General features: G+C 41.1%; 1 protein-coding gene across 1 annotated transcript in view; it reads right to left on the bottom strand.

Annotated features, from left to right (window-relative positions):
* Window positions 1–20,986, bottom strand: part of JAZF1 (JAZF zinc finger 1) — a 322,163-nt gene that overhangs the window by 137,001 nt on the left and 164,176 nt on the right. Inside the window, exon 2 of the mRNA XM_065939904.1 lies at window positions 6,742–6,814. Within this exon, the coding sequence (XP_065795976.1) occupies window positions 6,742–6,814 (73 nt within the window). The remainder of the gene's footprint in view (window positions 1–6,741; window positions 6,815–20,986) is intronic.

Genomic DNA, 20,986 nt, shown 5'->3' with positions numbered 1-20,986 from the left:
AAAAATTAATTTTTAGAGGAGGTCAAACCTAACTACTACTGTGCCAAATGGCGCAGGGAGTCTTAACAAAGAGTCTACTCTTAACAAAGAGTAGAGCTGTAGTTTAGGAACGAGAGAATATTACATTTTTATTAGGTAGTAAATGACAAGCACTGAGTACAAGCAGGTACCCATTTGTGCCTAGGCATAGCATTCCTTTATAGTTTACACCAACATGATACACACATTTTAGTAATTAAGTTTATTTGGAGACTTCAATTATTTTAATCAAACTTTTTGGGGAGAAAATAGTGTAATTAGCAGCCATGGCCCTGTTTGTTATTACGTCTTTAAGTCATCCCAGTTACCCATTTCTGGGAAGCCACAAATTGTTAATAAGCTATCTTGTCACCATGACCTGAAGGAAACACCCAGGTGCGGTCCCGGGCTTCTCGTCAACCTCTGTAAGGAGATACCTGACTTCCCCCTGAGGCGCACATCACCCGGAGGTAGGGGACAGTTCCCTGTGCCCTCACGGAGCTCTGCCCTTTCTGTTCTCCCAATCTAAGATGCGAAGGCATCCTTTCCCACTCCAGCTGCAGCCTGCAAGGGCAGCGTGTGCCCTGCACACTCGAGCCAGTTTCTTGGTAACAATACATTCCTTAGGAGTCCCTAGTTAACTCTCTCTCAGCATTTTTTTGGCCGCTTCTGTCTCCTGCTGTTTTAATTTGATTAGGCTGCTACCCACCTATTGTCTACAGCACAGAAATTACTCTTATCTTTATGTCTTGCTGCATTCCCTCTGCTCAGCTGTCCTACCTGATTTTTTTTTCATTGTCAGTTTTCCAAATTCTCCTCTTAGTTTTCTAAGCTATTACCTTCCTCTCTGATATTTCAACATGGACGTTTGTAGAACCATTAGTAACACAGGTTCTGGAGCCTAACTGCAGGTCTGAACCCAATACTCCATTTCCTAGCATCCGGGGACACAAGTTACTTAACATCCAAGTCTCAACTGGTGAACCTGTAAAATGAAGATCATACAGTACCTTCATGTGGTCACTGTGAAGATTAAATGAAACAAGCAGTGTGAAAAACGCTTAGCATAAAGCTCAAGGAATAAAAAGGCATAAAAAGTTATGTTTGTACTTTCTAGTATTATTTCTTCTATACTGTCTCATATCCAAAATCTAGCTTTTCTTCTTGCCCTTTTTCCCCCAAGGGTATAAATCTTATACAGACTAAGCAATTAGATTTCCTATAACATGAACTTGTCATTGTTCCTCATGTCACAAAATTAATAAAACTTCCTGTCTTTAAAACTCTTATCCATCTTCCCCCCACCCCCCGACAGCACTACTCTGACAACCCTAATTCATTACATTTTCCTCTCTCATTAAACTATTTTTATTTTAAAATTTGCTCAGGTGTTATAATAGACCAGCTTTTAAAAGAATTAAAGTTTTGTTCAACACATTATGTTCAAATGAGTAAAGCAATTTAAAACAGGTATAAACAAAGGCTCTCCAATTTCTACTCAGTTCTCTTTTTTTAATCCAAAAAGCTAGCTCCATTTTAGGAACCCTAACTCTGCAATTTCAATCAATGTTATTGCCAAAGAAAGTTTCAACTCAATTTTGATGTGCCCCAAAGAACATTAGAGTTGCATAAAAAGATAAATGAGCAGAAAAATATTCTTTTTCTGTCTTCACTGCATAGCAAAATTAAGATTTTACTTTCCCCTGAGTTAAAGTGGAAAAAACCTCATTTGTTCCATATTCGGCACTATTCAGTATATTGCCATCAAGCTGATGTGCTTTTATATCACCTAACCCTTATTATTCCCTTGACTCTCTCCTGACTTCATGTGAATTTCAGTATGTTTCCCTTTTGTATCGAAAGCCCTTAAGACTTCTCCCCAAGTTCAATATTTTAAAAATTGGAATATAGTTGATTTTTTATTTACAAAGTTGTGATAGTTTCAGTTATACAGTAAGTGATTTGGTTATACATACATATGATATATATATATACACACACTTTTTTAGATTCTTTTCCATTATAGGTTATTATAAGATATTAAATAGTTTTCCTGTGCTATACAGTAGGTCCTTGTTTATTTTATTATATATATAATACTGTTAATCTCAAACTCCTAATTTATCCCTGTCCCCTTTCCCTCAATTTTCCCTTTGGTAATCTTAAGTTTGTTTTCTATGCCTGTGAGCCTTTTTCATAAATAAGATGATTTGCACCATTTAAAAAAATTTTAATTGGAGGATAACTGCTTTTCAATACTGTGTGAAGGTTCACTGTACAAAGATTTTCACATATAAGCAATATCATATGATATTTGTCCTTGTCTGACTTATTTCACTTAATATGATAATCTCTAGGTTAATCTATATTGCTACAAATAGCATTATTTTTTATGGCTAATATTATGAATAACAATTGAGGAACATTTAGATAGCTTCCATGTCTTGGCTATTGTAAACAGCAGTGCTATGAACACTGGGGTGCATTTATCTTTTTAAATTAGTTTCCCCAAATATATGTCCAGGAGTGGGACTGCTGGATCATGTGGCACCTCTACTTTTGGTTTTTAGGGAACCTCTATACAGTTCTCCACAGTGGGTAAACCAATTTACATTACCACCAACAGTGTAGGAGGGTTCCCATTTCTCCACACCCTCTCCAACACTTACTATTTATAGACTGTTTGATGATGGCCATTCTGACTGGTGTGGGGTGATACCTCACTGTAGTTTTGATTTGCATCTCTCTAATAATTAGCAATACTGAGCATCTTTTCATGTGCCTGTAGACCATCTGTATGTCTTCTTTGGAGAGATGTTTATTCAGATCTTCTGCCCATTTTTTGATTGTGTTGTTTGGCTTTTTGATATTAAGCTGTATGAGCTGTTTGTATATTTTGGAAATTAATCCCTTGTCGGTCACATCATTGGCAAATATACTCTCCCATTCCATCCGTTGTCTTTTCATTTTGTTTATGGTCTCCTTTGCTGTGCAAAGCTGTGCAAAAGCTTTTAAGTTTAATTAGGTCTCAGTTTTTATTTTTGTTTTTATTTCCATTACTCTAAGAGATGGATCTAAAAAAAATTACTGCAATTCATGTCACGGAGTGTTTGGCCTATGTTTTCCTCTAGGAATTTTAGAGTATCCAGTCCCCTTAAGGGTCCTTTCAGCATATTTTTGCCCCAAGGCCAGGCTTGGTTTCCTTCTTGCAGCTCTCCTTTGCTCACCTACCAGGTTTTTATTTATCACCTACAAACCAATATCTAGAGTGTCTACCATGTATTCAGTCCTATGTTATGTATGTGGCACTGTCCACAAAGGAATCCCCAGTGAGAAGGGTCGTTACCAACCTGGGCAACCTTCCAAGCACAGTCTTCTCTTGACTTAAGATCGTGAGTAAATGTCTCAGTCCCTTAATAACGTCTGCTTCTCTGCCAGCAAGGACATGACATGGTGAATTCTCCGTTGTATCACATCTCTAAATACAACGATATGTCCAGTTCAACAGATCCTCTCCAGATCTTTCAGCTTATAGCAAATAAAGGAGATAGAGGAACCTGTCAAGTGGCCTCATGGAGACAATCTAAAGGAAACCCTGAAGGTGGCACATCTCTTCAAAAAGTCACTGTACCAGATTAAAAGAAACTTGTGGGGACAAAACATCCAAGTGCAATGTGATGTGCTGGATTGGACACTGGGTCAGATAAACTACAGTAACGGACTTGTTTAGATCATCTGGGGAAACCTGCATATGATCTGGCTATTAGACTGGATGCAAATGTACTGAAAAAGTAGAGATCAGTAACAAAACTGAGTAGACTGTAAAAGAGTGAGTACAGCTTTTGGTTAAAAATTATATGTTTATTTATGCATTTGTTTCTATTGAAGTATAGATGCTATTATGTAGTATTTTTAAAAAGCAAGCTGATACATTGACATGAATCAGCCATGGGTAAGAAAAAAAAAGAAGAAAAAAGAAAAAGCAAGCTGAAAAATGTGTTCTAAGGTGTAACCACTAGTGATTAGTTGAGTGGTGGGAAAGTGATATTTAAATAAATTTTTTTGTTTGCTTACATTTTCTAATTTTCTACAATGCCTCCATATGGCTATGATTACAAAAGGTTATTTAATGGTTGAGGTTTTTAAAAAAATTTATTTTGTATTGAAATACAGTGCTTTTGAACTGTGGTGTTGGGAAAGGATCTTGAGAGTTCCTTGGACTGCAAGGAGATCCAACCAGTCAGTCCTAAAGGAAATCAACCCTGAATATTCATTGGAAGGACTAATGATGAAGCTGAAGCTCCAATACTTTGGCCACATGATGCGAAGAGCCAACTCATTAGAAAAGACCCCGATGCAGGAAAGATTGAAAGTGGGAGGAGAAGGGGACAACAGAGGACGAGATGGTTGGATGGCATTACCGACTTAATGGACATGAGTTTGAGCAAGCTCCGGGAGATGGCGAGGGACAGGGAAACCTGGGGTGCTGCAGTCCATGGGGTCACAAAGAGTCGGACATGACTGAGCGAGTGAACAACAGCAAAACTGGGGTCCAGCTGGTTAACAATACCATGCCAGTTTCAGATGAACAGGGAAGTGACTCAGCCACACTCCCCCAAACTCCCCTCTCACCCAGGCTGCTACATAACACTGAGCAGAGTTCCATGTGCTACACAGCAGGTACCTGCTCATTATCCATTTTAAACGGAGCAGTGTGTATATGCCCAGCCCAAACCTATCATTCTCCATGCCCAAACTGCAATTTCAACTTCTGTCTGTGAGTCTCTGTCTTATGAGTTCATTTGTATCATTTCTTTTTAGATTCCACATATAAGGGATGTCATACAATATTTCTCCTCTGTCTGACTTACTTCACTCAGTATGACACTCTTTAGGTCCATCCATGTTGCTGTAAATGATATTATTTCATTCTATTTAATGGATGAGTAATATTCCATTGCATATATGTATAAAGGGTTTTTTTTTTTTTTAATGACTCATTTTCTCCCAGAAGACTCATCTCAGAAAAGTTCACACTCACTGATTACATCCTGGCTCTCTTGGATTTAAGCACATTCTACTGCACAGTTAATGCTTAACTATCATACTCAATTCAAATTCTCTGGTGGATTTTTTTGTCTGAGGCCCTTGTTCCTGCTCTTCACCTTCACTGAAATCACACCCAGCAGATTATTTATTCCTTTAGTGAGTATAACACCTGTGTGATCAGCAGATCCGTGTTGCCAACCTGGCTGATGATACAAACAGGAAGAACGAATGTGAAAATCTCATAGACTCTCATTAGAATAAGGCTTAGTAGCACACACCTTTATACATACAGAGATAACATATTGTACCCAAAACACAATAGCCATGCTATTAAAAAATGCTGTTCAATACCATAATTAACTTATTAACTTATAAGACTATTTATCCTGTTCCTCAATATTACTAGGCTATTTTACATACATTCCAGTCACATAATTCTAATGTACACTTTAGAATTTAGAAACTAAAATGTTTTCAAAACACATGCTAACCTCAGGAAACACAGGTTTGTGAGAAATCCAGAAAAGCACATACATCTTTATACATTTGTATCTAATGTGACTTTGAAGGTGTTCCACTTAAAACATCCCCAAAGTTATGGGTACTGAAAAACTGTAGCTATTTTATCTCAGTTTCGGAAGAGACTGATAAGTAGGAAACCCCAAGAGGACATGCAAATAGATGTTTACGTTAATGAATTCTTTAGAAAGCATGCTTCATCAGAGAACTTTAAAGTGAGCACGGTGACTCCAATTCAAAGCCCTCTCCAGACAATGTTTAAGTAATTAATTTACTAAAAAGGCATTAAAATGAAGCAGTACAGATAATTCATTCCCAGCTTTCTACCTCAGATCCTGAACCAAGGATTTGGCACCAAGAAACCAGCAACACTCTGCCTTATATTAAAAAGGGACAGTCAATAGAGATTCAAGCACTGAATTATGGGCAGAGATTTTTTCATTCTCCTTAAAAATTCACTTCAATGCTAGGTTTACTTTGCCTTTTTCTCTTGGGAGGTTGGGCGGGGGGGGGGGGGGGTGGTTGTCTTAACATAAGTTGATTTCAGGTTCTCTTCAAAAATTCCTGTCTCCTTAATTATTTGAGTTGGCTGAAACACCAAGTCCTCTTTTAGACGCGATATATCAAGTTCTAATAGTTCTCCGAGGTCGTGCTCACATGTTCAGTTTCAGTAAAAACTCATGTGACTGGACACAGAGGAGTCAGTTGCAAATGTTTTTCCTAAAAGGAGTTGCTGCTATGTAACTTTGATATTAAGTTATTTCAATTTGTTATATCCCGATATATTCTGATATTCCAACAATGTTCTGAATTCATACAGCACCTCTTTACCCCAGGTTTTAAAGTTTCACTCACATAAATCCATTAATCTCCCAAACTGCCCTATGAAGTCGAAAGAGCGTACTCTAACTCTGCATACAAAATACTTCCAGAATGAGCTTATAAATCACTCATGTTTTCCACCACATGAACAGAGAACTACAACCTGCCTCTCCCCAACAGAGAAACAAGAAAATTCCATATAAAGGTTAATTTTAAATAATCTCCTGTAAATATTTGAAGACTGAAAACATTTTTCCTACCCTGTTAAAAAGATACCTTTGAAAAATAAACGTGGCAGATATGAGGTTGCTATAAATTCTGAAAATGGCTTACCTATTAATGTAACTGAGGGCAACATAGGTTGGCTGCTGTAATTCTTGTTTTTCTAAAACACGTGGATCTGTATCTGAAATAAAAACACAATTATGATTTTTCAGCTTTCGCATCAGAATATATGAGGCTACCTAACCTAACGTAACAGAGGCTAAATGGAGAAAAAGATTAATTTAGTAGACTACTTTTTTAAAGAAACCTCAGTCAGCAAAACATAATCATTTGTTCATTCATTCATAAATAACAAGATATTGCATTACTTTTCAAGAGAATTCCAAACATCAACAGTGATAAAATGTCCATCTGTCACACAAACTCCTGCACAATCCCCCTCATAAATATTGGTTTTCACTGCTTACAGTTACAATGTTGGCATGGTTTTTGGCGGTTAATCGGCCTAAGAAAGAAAGTCTCTGTTAATTATGCTCACTTCAATGCTGGAACAAATTAGTTGCCGTTGGAGAGCTCCATCAATTTGAAAATCTACTGAGTATTGTTCATATTCCCTGAACATTTTTCTAGGTTTGGGTTCACATTCTAGAGGACAATGCTTCTCCTTCTTAATTCTATAATGAGTTTATTATAACTTTTCTAGACTCTTGATCAGAAATTCTCATGCTGGTTCAGAATCCACAAACATCACATTCATCAGAGGGTTTTCTCCCTCCTTGAAGAGACAGAATTCAAAACCATAGCAACCTTCTCTAATGGTGTTTCTCCAACACAACATAAAAATGCACTTTTACAACTATAAATATATTCTCAGGTTTCTCATGTAAAGAACTGATTGAGCTAAATATACACAAAAACAGTGTTTCTATAGTAAAACTATAAAGAAACTGAACACATTTTTGTTTTCTTAGAAAAACGTTCAGACATTTCACACAGATTTCTTTTCATTACAACCTTGCTTAAAACCATCTCATTATTAGAACTCTTCCAGCTGCATTCAGCAATAACACCTTCTTTGATGTAATGACAGATGCCGTTTCCAGCACCTTTGTACAGAAAGTGTTTACTGCACGTGGTGGCTGTAAGATACACATGCTAACTTCAAAGTGTGGTAACAGGTGATGGGGGTAGAGGATGCAGACACAGTGGCATAGAGCAAGGGTGGCAAAAATGACAGCATAAAAATCAATTTACAAAAGCTTTCCACTCCCAGACTAAAACCAGACAGTAGTGGCAATTTTATTCTTGGTGTTAAAGTTAAGAATCTCATGTTCACTTTATTGTTTTTCCTATGCCAAGAAATTTCAGAGACATACTATTCAGAAATCCTGCTTCCTGGGTCTCTGCCATGGCAAGTCCATGAAAGCCAAATTCTGAAACAAGAGACAAAGGTTCTCTGAATGGCTCCATCAAGTCGGGTCTTGAGGTTTTTGGCAGCGCAAGTGAGAACAGATCAGTAATTCAGCATTTCCTCTGCCTCCTACAATGATTACATATGCAACTGAGGCTGTCCGCACATCACTGGACCTACAGAAATACTGTCTTATGAGCTTATTCCACCATCTTTTAAAACCCTAGGCTAAATGTATGCTCACATAGCCTCAAATTATGAGTGGTGAAAAAAAAGGACACCCAGAAGCTTCCAAACACCTCTCCATAAACAACAACAACAACAACACTATCTGCAAGCATCTCAGGCAAGATTCTCCTGTTTTTCTGGAATGCAGACTCCATAACCAACAAGGAAGTAGAACCTCTGGACAGATGTCCACCAGGCCTGAGTCATCTTTCTCAGATTAATGTTTCCCTGGGTGTAGGACATCCATGAAATCTTCACGTTCTTAAAATGAAATTAGGTACTTGGTACCCATAGTCAGTAGAAGTCTGCATGCATGCCACTGGAGGAAAAGCATCAGGGGCCAGTCGAGAATAAACATCAGCTCCTTCACCCGCTTCCTGGCTGACTGGTGCGTGGTGATCATGACTCACCATTTTATGGATTTAATTACACCAGGGAGCCTTCCACATTCAGTAAAAGTATAATAGCTGCCTTCATTATTTCTCCCTCCCTGACAGAAAAGGAACTGCCTAATGCTGAAAACTCTCCACAGGAGGGTTAGAGTGACAAGGGTATAGGGTGTTCACAGCAGGATGACGATGTCCTTCTCCCGAAGGCAGGACGTCATTTAGCAGAATGACCTGGAGAAGAGTAACTCTAGCCACTGGAGATGATGACTGACTATACCAAGAATATCCTTAAACCATGTGCCATGCTGATAAGTTGTTTTTTTTTTTTTGCATAAGTTGCTACAACAAGAAATGTGATATGAACTGCAGTGGCTACAGTACACAGTTCTCCCAGATATTTCTCTGGCTTTTGGTACCAATGAAAATGTGAACCTTGAACACTGCCTGTCACTGCCCAGAGGTAAAGTCCACCTCAGTAAATGGCCTGTGGGCTAGGAATACTTGAATTTTTCATGGCTACACAAGAAACCACTAAGAGATGACTTTTTTTTCTCACATCATCCCAGCAGAGTCACAGATTTCAAGCAGACTGAAGGCTAAGAGAATTCAAATATGAAAATGTGTTTTAAAATACCCAAGTGATAAAAACCTAACGACTTACTTCCAAGTCTCTAAAACACAGTATCCTTTAAAGTGGATGGCAATGTGCCTCCTGTACCATTCCTCTTTTGGGGTAACAGCTTGAACACACTGCTCCACAAAGTGGGGCTTGCTGTAGCTCATGCGACCTACTGTCCTGTGGCTTTACAGATGCAAGTAAATGCCAAAAGGCCGGATGTCACAGCACCACCTCCCATGACTTCTCAAGCAATGGAGAGAAAAACCCAGGCAGACAGCTGGAATAAGGAAAGGACAACCTTCAGACCCTTCTGGATAAACCTAGAGTCCCACCTGATGGAAGAAGGGCCAAGAGCACACCCTGGTCAACAGTGGAGGCACGTGTTCATCATGGCTGTCCCTGGTGTAGGGAACCATGGTGACCGACTGCCTGGATCTGGGGCCCCTGTTGAGTCTTTGGTAGCATTATCTTCAAACTTCCAGGAAAACTCAAGGTTGTTTCCTGAGTTAGCAGATGCTAACTGATGAGGTCAAGGGCTTTGGCTGTGCTTCAGCTAGTCTGCATTGTTGGGATTTTACATGCCTCTGGAATTATCTCCAACGTAAGAAAATAAAAGCCCAGCTATACTGTCTCTCAGCAAGACTAACGAAGCCTCTCTCGGCAATGAGCTAATGTAGGCTGGGAGGCAGGAGTGAGGAGAAGACAGGATATCACACCCTCAAGAAGGCCTTCCTCAAATTCTATATCCTCGAAACACTGGGCTCTGTGCTCGGTGTGGAGGGCAACAGTGGGAGGCCTGAGACGATGTGGGTGGGAAGGAAGGCAACCCCTGAAGATAAGACCCTGGAGAGGCAAAGGCCCACCCAGCCAGATGAGGGATACTGAAGGTCTGGATGGAAATACCACTGTTCTGTGGACTCACTTGGTAACAGTTAATGGGCACGGTCTGTTCTCAGTCTCCCCCTAACAGCTGAACTCACAAAGCTGCAGAGCCTTCCGCAACATCCCTGGCTGAGCACCGCATCCCTCTGGCCTTTCTCTGCACCACCTCTTCCCCAGGACTGTCCTTGTTCTGGGTCGCCACACCACAGACTCTGGGCCTATCCTTTCTGCTTCCCATGCTTCTCAGAGGCTAGCCACCTCAACTTCTTTGCTCTCTCCAGCACTTAGTTCAGGGCCAGGCATGTAGGAGATGATGCATAATCATTAGTAAATGGACATACGAATTTTATGATGTGAAAAATTGAAGACTTTTGGTCAAACGTGGCAGGTGGATCAAAGGCATCTATCTCCTTCACCAGCCAAGGTCTCGTGCATGCATGTTCAGTCATGTTCAACTCTTTGGGACCCCATGGACTACAGCCCTCCAAGCTCCTCTGTCATTTTCCAGGAAAGAACACTGGAGTGGGTTACCATTTCCTACTCTAGGGGATCTTCACGACCCAGGGATTGAACCTGCATCTTCTCCATTGACAGGCAGACTCTTTACTACTGGCACCACCAGGGAAGCCCATATCCAAAGCTCCACTAAGGAAGAAATAAAGGAATTACAAATTCTCCAGGGATAGGGAAAAAAAAAAAAAAAGAGGTAATGTCAGCAGACAAGTGATTTCAACCAGTATTTTGAAAGATGGAAAGCTCATACGGGATTGCGAGTGACCTAGGGAGTACAGAGGAAGCCACAGTCTCAAGTGCCCGCAGCAGGGAGACACATGAGCCAGGAGGGGGGCCCCCTGTCGAAGCCCGAGAGGCCCTAGACTTGGAGGTGCCAGGTGCTGCCAAAGGCAAGGAAGGGGAAGTTCAGGGCTGAACACAGGAGAATTGTTTAAAAGGGGGATTATCCACAGACATTGAACCAGGAAACCAAGCACAGCAGAGACCAAGGAAGAGTGGGAGAACACAGGACTGAAAATAAGGAGATGAAAGTAGAAATACACCTACTTCACTCGTCTTCAGAATGCTGGCAGCCAGGCGGGAGGGTTCCTCTCTTGATTAAGCTAAGTGGGCGCAGAGATGAGATGGCCAGATGCTGACATTTGGAGATTCCCTGATCAAGTGATTTCCCTGCAGATAAGTCAACAAACTTCATCCACGCTTCTATCCAGAGCCTCCCGTCAGCTTTTTATTACCTTGGTGTCTTAAATAGGAGCCAAGAGCAGTCAAGGAAGGGTCATTAGACATCGGAGGCTAAGTCTTGAACATGAATGGGAGATACCAAAATAAATAAATGGTGGGAGACAGGAGCAAAGGAGCAGACAAATTGAGGCTTGGAAAGTTAAGTGACAAGCCTATTTACACAAACTCAGTTAACAGCACGGCTAGGACCAGAAGCCCTGCATCCTCAGAACCATTAGGCCATATTCTGACCATTTAAAAGGCTGCTCATCCTCTGAAGTCAACTCGTTGCTACCATCCAGTTGTAACACTGGCCTCCATACAATCTTTATAGCTCTTAAAAGCATGGCAAAGTTCTGTTACAACTTTTTGATCCACTTTTAGGACTGAATTTTGATGAACCAACAATTTACAAAGACCAACGTTTAATTCACAGCTAGTTTATTTCAGCTGCTGAAATAAATGTTTCTTGCTGGCAATAGTCCTTCCAAAAATAAAAATAAAATAATCCTACAATTGCCCATAACCAGCCTTTGAATGGATCAACTTTTCTTTCGTTTATAGACACGTCATTTGAAACTTTTCCCAAGCCATAATTTCCATTACAGGGCAGTCAGTGCAAATTACAGTGAGATTCTTGCCTTTCCAAATTCAATGTGAAATCCAGATGCAGTTAAGTGTTGCTGTAAACTTTATGAGTTAAATATCTCAAAGTTGGGGACACTGTGCAGTATAGTAACACCATCTATTAAAAAAGCATCCATGTTCCCATTTGTAGCCTGAGTTTTCCTCCACAAGTGAATGAATAAACATTATTCAATTAAGAACCGTTTGGACAATGCTCTAGGAGCCTGATTTATAAACACACACAGCAAACTGCAGACTTTAAAGTTTCCGACATGGCCAGAAGGCTAAAGTTATTAGAAATAGACCGTTTGGACCAGAGTGCTTTCTAACTCTTCACCAACCCATCAAACTCCTATTGATGACTGCTTGAGAGTGGTAGCTATTTTTCCTGAGTAAAAGATGTGGAACCTTATATGTATGACACTGTCAAGTCCACACTCTTCAACCAAATTCTCCACCTTGTTACCTGGGACAAGAGAGACTGCCAGAGCCCATCATGGCTGCCAGGAATGCTTATGCAGCCCACAACCCCTACATCTGTATATAGCAGCCCTGAAGACTGGGGTGCTGGGGGGGTTACACGACAATAAAATTCTTCTATACAGGAGTAAGACCAAAACTTCGTCTCATTTGATCTTACATGCTTGGATGCTTTTACACACAAATGGACGTGTCTGCTTTCCCCAGAAATGAACCTGATAATGGATCCAAGTAACATGTCACACAAAAGACCATAAAGGAGCTTCTTTGTCATTCGTGCCCATGGGAAGAGCCTATAAGCAGATATGTGGATGAGAAGCGAGTTGCTGTTGGCTGAGACTAAGTGACCAATGATAAGGCAGGGAAAATGATGCTCTTGAAATCCTCTCTTGAAGGGTGGAAGGAAAATGGCTGTTCATAAAGAGACCTTCCACTCCTTCTGCCTAAAATTGTTTCCCCAAGAAAAGTCTACTCATCCTCCAAGGTGTTGACCTATATACTACCTCTACCATGCACTGTGCTACACACATCTGCAAATCTGTCTTAGCACCCCAGCAAAACAAAAGCTCCTTAAGGGACCAGATGTTACAGGTCACAAACCCTAAGTCCAGTGTTCTGTAAATAGTCAGTGAACATATGCTGAACAAACAAATGAACGCCCCATGCATGCGTAACACAAAAAACACAAAGGGCAGCATCCGGCTCTGTCTGTTCCGCTACAGAGTTCGATGGACAGGAAAGGAAAACAGACTCAGGTGTTTAAGTGACCGTCCAGTATACAGAGATAGCGACATGAAAAATACATGCCAGTAAACACAGATGGACAGAGGCAGAGAAAATAATGCCAAATTCAGAATAATGGAGGGCAGGTATAAAGGGCTAATTTGGGAAGCATTCACTGATGAATAGGAACTGAGGTGGGTTTTAAAGGAAAGGGAGATAGGCATAGGGAGTGGTTCATAGGTGAGGTTAGGGGATCCAAAAATGGCATTAAGATTGAAGCAGAAAGCACAGGTGAGAAGTCTGTGGGTACTATGGAAAGGCAGTGGGGCTGAAGAGCCAATGTTCATTAGCTATAAAATATTTATAGAGACACTTTAAAACAGAGGTCCTGAACTGTGGGCAATCTTCCCCCCACCTCACCCCCTATCAGGATGTCTGGCAAGGTCTAGAGAACTGAGGGGAGGTTCCACTGGTATCTAGTGGGCAGAGGCCAAGGATGCTGCTAAACATCCCTTCCATGCACACACAGGACAGCACTCGCCTCCCCCCAACAAAGAGTTACCCGGCCAGCAGTGCAGGTACTGAGAAACCCCGTGTTAGAGCTCTAGGAATATGATGATGATGGAGCTCTTGCTTCCAGACTTTTTTCTCTTTTCTGTGGTCTAAATCAAAAGGTTGGTTAGGAGGCTACAAGAGATACAAGAGATTGTTTGGACTGACAAGAGCTCGGACTTTCCTCACAGAGACAAAGAACCTGAATTCATTTCAAGAAAGACATACTGACCTCTCGTTATGAACCAACTACATAAGGAAAATTCTAAGTCAGTAGATTCACAACTGAGCAGCAAAAACCACACAATTCACAGTCAACAATAATCCAGGACAGACTGGGATTCTGTGCCAACCTAGAGGACTATACTAACTGCTGGCGAGACAAAACAGGATTCCCAGGGAGCATCAGAGAAACTTCTTGCAAGGAAATTTTACACAAGCCTTGAACTAAATATACAGTCAGAAAAGGTGAGAAAATGGTGAATCAGAAAATGGCCTGAGCAGAAGCAGAAACCAGCAGCGATGGGGACAAGAAGGTGTGGCTAGAACTCTGCATGAAGAGTCTTGCAATTCAGATCAGGCCCACGTCCTGGAAGGTCTAAAATGTTCTCCAAAAGTCTGCACTTAATCCTGTGAACAAAAGAGAGCCTCAGAAGGAGTAAACTGATACATTCCATGTTTTAGAAAAATAACTGGGGGCTGGTGTGGAAGATGGGGAAAAAACTGGAAGAAAGAAGTATAAGATTTGGTGAAAGCAGAAATGGAAATACACAATTTTTTTTTCTTGTGTACAGAGTTGATGACCTCATAACCAAAAGGAAGTAACTAGAAAATGAAAAGGGTTTGACAGGCAAGAAAAGGAGGTCTGCTTCTGATGTGTGGGCAGACATTTTGCAGAAGCAAGACGACTCAAAGGAAGAAGAGATAAAGGGCTCAGGACACAGATAGGGACTGCAGCACTGGAGATTCCCACCAAAATGCCACATTCCAGCAGGCACTGGAAGCAGACCATTTACCACAAACCAAACGACGATATACAGCAAAAACCTGGCCATCCTGAGCCAAAACTTGGTTATCACATTAACTCAGCCAATTCATCAGACAGTACTGACTGAGGAAAAAGAGAGAGTACTGATTGAGGACCTAGTACACCTAGTAGAATTCCACCAGGGATAAAGAAAAGCCAGAGGCTGCACTGCATCTGAAACCAAGTAATTGGTAAACTTCACAAGGGACTGAATATGAAAGATTGGGACAAAAAGAGACCTGAATTGAAACAGACTCCGAGTTCAGTGTTTTAAATGATTTGGTACCCAAGTCTCTAAGGCTCACTATTGTAATTATCCTCCCATGGGAATCCCTACTCCCACTTCTTGGTATTGCCAAGAATTATAATGCAACTCCCCCAAACAAGTCAAAATGCCGCCTTTCAATACTAGCTATATAACCTCTTTAAGTCTTAAGTTTTTTTCATCTACAATTTTGATAAGGATAGTACTTTTGCATGAGGGTTAAATAAACAATGTGTTAGGTGTAGCTACTAGCATGCGAGCAAATTTGGAAAACTCAGCAGTGGCCACAAGACTGGAAAAGGTCAGTTTTCATTCCAATCCCTAAGAAAGGCAATCCCAAAGAATGCTCAAACTATCGCACAATTGCACTCATCTCACACGCTAGTAGAGTAATGCTCAAAATTCTCCAAGCCAGGCTTCAGCAATACATGAACTGTGAACTCCCAGATGTTCAAGCTGGTTTTAGAAAAGGCAGAGAAACCAGAGATCAAATTGCCAATATCCGCTGGATCATCAAAAAAGCAAGAGAGTTCCAGAAAAACATCTATTTCTGCCTTATTGACTAAACCGAAGCCTTCGACTGTGTGGATCACAATAAACTGCGGAAAATTCTGAAAGAGATGGGAATACTAGACCACCTGACCTGCCTCTTGAGAAACCTGTATGCAGGTCAGGAAGCAACAGTTAGAACTGGACATGGAACAACAGACTGGTTCCAAATAGGAAAAGGAGTACATCAAGGCTGTATATTGTCACCCTGCTTATTTAACTTCTATGCAGAGTACATCATAAGAAACGCTGGGCTGGATGAAGCACAAGCTGGAATCAAGATTGCCGGGAGAAATATGGATAACCTCAGATATGCAGATGATACCACCCTTATGGCATAAAGTGAAGAGGAACTAAAAAGCCTCTTAATGAAAGTGAAAGAGAAGAGTGAAAAAGTTGGCTTAAAGCTCAACATTCAGAAAACTAACATCATGGCATCTGGTCCCATCACCTCATGGGAAATAGATGGGGAAACAGTGGAAACAGTGTAAGATTTTATTTTTTGGGGCTCCAAAATCACTGCAGATGGTGACTGCAGCCATGAAATTAAAAGACACTTACTCCTTGGAGGAAAGTTATGACCAACCTAGATAGCATATTAAAAAGTAGAGACATTACTTTGCCAACAAAGTTCCATCTGGTCAAGGCTATGGTTTTTCCAGTGGTCATGCATGGACGTGAGAGTTGGACTGTGAAGAAAGCTGAGCGCTGAAAAATTGATGCTTTTGAACTATGGTGTTGGAGAAGACTCTTGAGAGTCCCCTGGACTGCGAGGAGATCCAACCATTCCATCCTAAAGGAGATCAGTCCTGGGTGTTCATTGGAACAGTTTCAGCTGAAGCTGAAACTCCAGTACTTTGGCCACTTCATGTGAAGAGTTGACTCATTGGAAAAGACCCTGATGCTTGGAGGGATTGGGGGCAGGAGGAGAAGGGGACAACAGAGGATGAGATGGCTGGATGGCATCACCAACTCGATGGGTGTGGGTTTGGGTAGACTCCGGGAGTTGGTAATGGACAGGGAGGCCTGGCGTGCTGCAATTCATGGGGTCGCAAAGAGTCGGACATGACTGAGCGACTGAACTGAACTAGTTGGTTCTTTAGCCCATAGAATATTTTGAAATCAGATTCTGCAGTGTTGTGGATTATCTTCATTTTATAGTCAGTGGTATTATGATACACAGAAAATCTGAGAATTCATCATTAAATAATGTAGTTGATATTGCTGGCTACCATCAAGTAGTTATTTTTCCCTTTTTCCTTCATGAAAAAAGTGAAAGTGTTAGTCACTCAGTCGTGTCTGACTCTCTGTGACCCCATGGACTGTAGCCTACTAGGCTCCTCTGTCCATGAAATTCTTCAGGCAAGAATACTGGAGTGGGTAGCTATTCCCTTCTCCAGGGGATCTTCCTCATCCCCTCCAGGGATCTTCCCCAGGTTTCCTGTATTGCAGGCAGATTCTTCACCATCTGAGCCCACCAGGGAAGCCCCTTCTTCCTTCATAATGCTTAGGAATATGGCTGACTGGTATAAAGACTACATTTCCCAGCATTCCTTGAGCCAGGTGCAGCTCTATGACTAAGGCCTTGTTAATAAGATTTAAGACTTCTGGGAAGCCCCTTTAAAGAGTCACGAGCCTTTCTTTGTGGTATTTTCCCCTCTTGCATCTAATCTGGATATGAAATAATTTGGGGAATAGAAATCATACATGGCTAAGCAACATAATAGGAGTCTGGATCCCTAATCCCATGAGGCCCACCACCACTCTGACCCCCTCCAGACTTCCTGAAAGTGAAAGAAATAAACTCTTCCACTTAAGGCACTGCTATGTAGGGTTTTCCAGTTATATGAAGCCAAACCAAATCTGAGCAAAATAGCTGGAATGCTGGTTTATTTTGTTGGGACTTAAAGTTCTAATCTGAACTATGTAATATTTTATGTCTTGCCTTTTTTTTTTTTTAAGATTCTTAAAAAATTCTCTTTAAAAATTAACATACCAGCTGATGAAAACAAAATCAGAGTAAAATCACACTCACATCATCAAACCATCTGTGACTCACTCTTAACCTGGGATAATTAAAAGAATGGGAAAAAGAAGAAGGGAAAACCACCATATCAAATTATGGCTCCTCTGGTGGCTCTAGGACTTTCTCTAGAATTGGTTATTAGTGGGCAATAATGAAGCAAATTGCACATGCATATTACTTCTGAGTTATGAACAATGCAACCAGTAGTAACCTTTGAAGCTGTCAGGATCTTTTCAGGCAAGCAATTAAAGTGAAAAATGAGAGTGTGCACAACTTCCATCACCCAATACTACATGTAATAACATCACCTACAAACACTGACATAAGAGTGTGACTCAGTCTGAATATTTATTAATGCAGATCTGTTCCCATTTGTTCCTTTTCTTCCCTGTAACCCATTCCACCCCCACCTGCCAAATTTTTTTTTTTTCCATTTCTTTAAAGGGCAGCTCTGACATCATGAATTACATTTACCTAAAACCTACATGCACTATGACATCCCTCTCATCTTCACCTCAGGAAAGTTCCTTCCTTATCCCCTGACCAAAATACAAATTCAGGGCAAACTTGGATTCCAGAGAAGAAAAAGTAGATAAGGACATAAGCTCTGATTAGGAAAACACAAAATCAAGATTATAATAATTAACATTAACAACTGATATTTACATGAGGCCAAATATCTGTCAAGCCTTGCATGCTAGGGACTGAAGGCCCTTCAGTCACCCATCAAGGTCCCATTTCTCATGTACACCAGACTCTGGAGGATGCCTTACACTGATCTATAATAAAAATGGGCTGATGTAAAAAAAAACAAACAAAAAACTGACTATCTGCTTAAGTGTAGAAATCACTCCTTGCTTACATATGTTTCATGATTTAAATACTTGGTAGGTCTTCGAGAAAAGGCAGGAATAAAGAGAGGTTAGCCACTTGGAATAGGTTTTTCCAAGCAGAGAAGAAACCCTTGTGCTGAATCTGAAGATGTGAGGCTTATGGGTCCTATAAGCAAACCTGTCTCATATGGTTTCAGTCATTTCTATGCCACCAAGTACCTAGAGACCAGTGATTCTTTCTCAACTAGAACTGCTCACTAGAATCACCTGGGCAGCTTTCAAAAATTCTGATGCCTAAAACCAATCTCCAAAAATTCTAACAGGCAATCAGAAAAGGGATGAAAAGCTGGTTTAGAAAGTCATTAAATCAGTTTGCATTTTCCCCCCAAACTAAAAAGACAATTGTAAAACGGTAAATGATTTATTGAAAATAATTTAAAAGTTTTATAAATAAATCCAAGTCTGAATCCAGACTTGACTTAAGGCTCAGGTCTTCACCACCCCCACCTCAATCTTTAATTTTTATAAAGAAAGTGTTAAGCTTAATGATTATGTTGACTATTAGTACCACATATCTTTAAAAGCAAATTACAACCAACCAAACACCAACAGTCCTGGAATTGTGAGCAATTTTTATCTACTCAATAAGAGTGTTCTGGCAAGCCCTCTTACTGGGAACTCCCGCATCCCCTCCTCCACAACCTTTTATTTTTGGTCACTGATTTTCTTCACAGTATATTCCTAAAATAGTAAGACTGCATTCCTTGAAGTATTCTATGTCTCAGAATTTTTTGTCATTCACATTGGCCCTAACCAGTGCCGTTTTTCTTGCTGTTATTATTCACCTCACTTAGAAATCAGGTCATAACCAGGCATAATCATTGTGCATTTTGGAAGCCAGTTAAGGATTTGGCAAAAGGAATCACCCTTATTATTTCTGTCTCCCAGGGAAGCAGAGGCAGAATCACTGCTTAAAAAAAAAAAAAAAAAAGGCAGAGAGAGAAACGAACATCTGAACTTGGAGTGACCTGGCTGTTCTGCCTGAAAGCCATCAAACATGAGGGCCCACATCAGTTACAGCTCACTGGGGTGGATGGCTGATCCGCAAAGCTCTGCCTGGCAGGCTCCGGGATCCCTAACGGCGTCTCTGTGCCCAGATAGCAGCCAGGAACACGGTGTGCAGGCTCCAGGGCCACAAAGGTCGTACAGATGTCGGGGATTCACTCCTCCCCGATCTGCGTGGGCTGTGCACTCCTACTTGCTAATGAGGAGGGGCACATGCTGGGCTGTCCACAGATCAGTCTCACTGATGGTGTGAATCTGGGCCTGGAAGGCCCTGGCACATGGCAGATGGCCCCTGGAATTCTTGGCTTCTGTGGAAGACCGTCTGGGAAGCAACTCCAGATTTCCTGTTGCTTTTTTTTTTTTCTCCAAGGCTTTCATTTCTGTAGCCAGGCAATATAACAATCATGGGCACAGTTGGCTACTTAACTCTGTGACCTGAGCAAGTTTCTCAGCCTAAGTCTCAGTTTTTTGACATGAAAAGCAGTGATTCATAGTTCCTACATGTTATGAGATTATTATGAGGATTAAGAGACAAGTGGCACAGAGCTCGTAGTGGCTGCTACATGGTCAATACTTAATAAACTATACCTGTTATTATTGCAGGTAGTCAGGTCTGAAAGCATTTAGTATTTACACCATTGGACTACATTTGTGAACGATCAATTGTTCTTAAGTAGCAGTGAGAACTTAGCTGGTGCTGCTAGTGGTAAAAGAGCCTGCCTGCCAATATAAGAGACATAAGAGGTTTGATCCCTGGATTGGAAAGATCCCCTGGAGGGGGGCAAGGCCGACCCACTCCAGTATTCTTGCCTGGAGAATCCCCAAGGAGAGAGGAGCCTGGAGGCTATAGTCCACAAGGTTGCAAAGAATCAGACACAACTGAAGCGACTTAGCATGCATATACAGCAAAGACAACTGATAGTTAAGAGGATTATCATTGCTGAGTGCCTACTATGAGTCCATGCAGAATGAGCTCCTTTCTCTGTGCAATGCTCATGAAAACCCTGCAGGGGAGGTACACCTCCTACCCCTTTCTGAAAGGAAAATATAAGACTTAGAAAAGGTCCAGATCACACAGCTTGGAGATAAGACTTTAGATCCAGGTGTGACTTCCAAGTGCAGCTACTTGACCCTGACCACCACCTAATTCTGGAGAAGGAACTGGCAACCCACTCCAGTATTCTTGCCTGGAGAACTCCATGGACAGAGGAGCCTGGCAGGCTAGAGTTCACGGGGTCAAAAAGAGTCGGACACGACTGAAGCGACTTAGAACGCATGCCACCACCTAGTTCTGTCACACTATTCAATAGCAATGTCCTCAAATTGCCGACTGGGCTTTTCTTGATTTTTTTTTCCCCTCACTAAAATACTGGAATTCTTTGGAAGCACTGGAATGAAAACCACAGACAAACTGTGACAAAAGCCAGAATCCGCAAAACAGGCT

The sequence above is a fragment of the Muntiacus reevesi genome, chromosome 6 (assembly GCF_963930625.1).
Source record: "Muntiacus reevesi chromosome 6, mMunRee1.1, whole genome shotgun sequence".
NCBI classification, from domain to species: Eukaryota; Metazoa; Chordata; class Mammalia; order Artiodactyla; family Cervidae; genus Muntiacus; species Muntiacus reevesi.
This window is presented reverse-complemented; position numbering and strand designations above follow the sequence as displayed.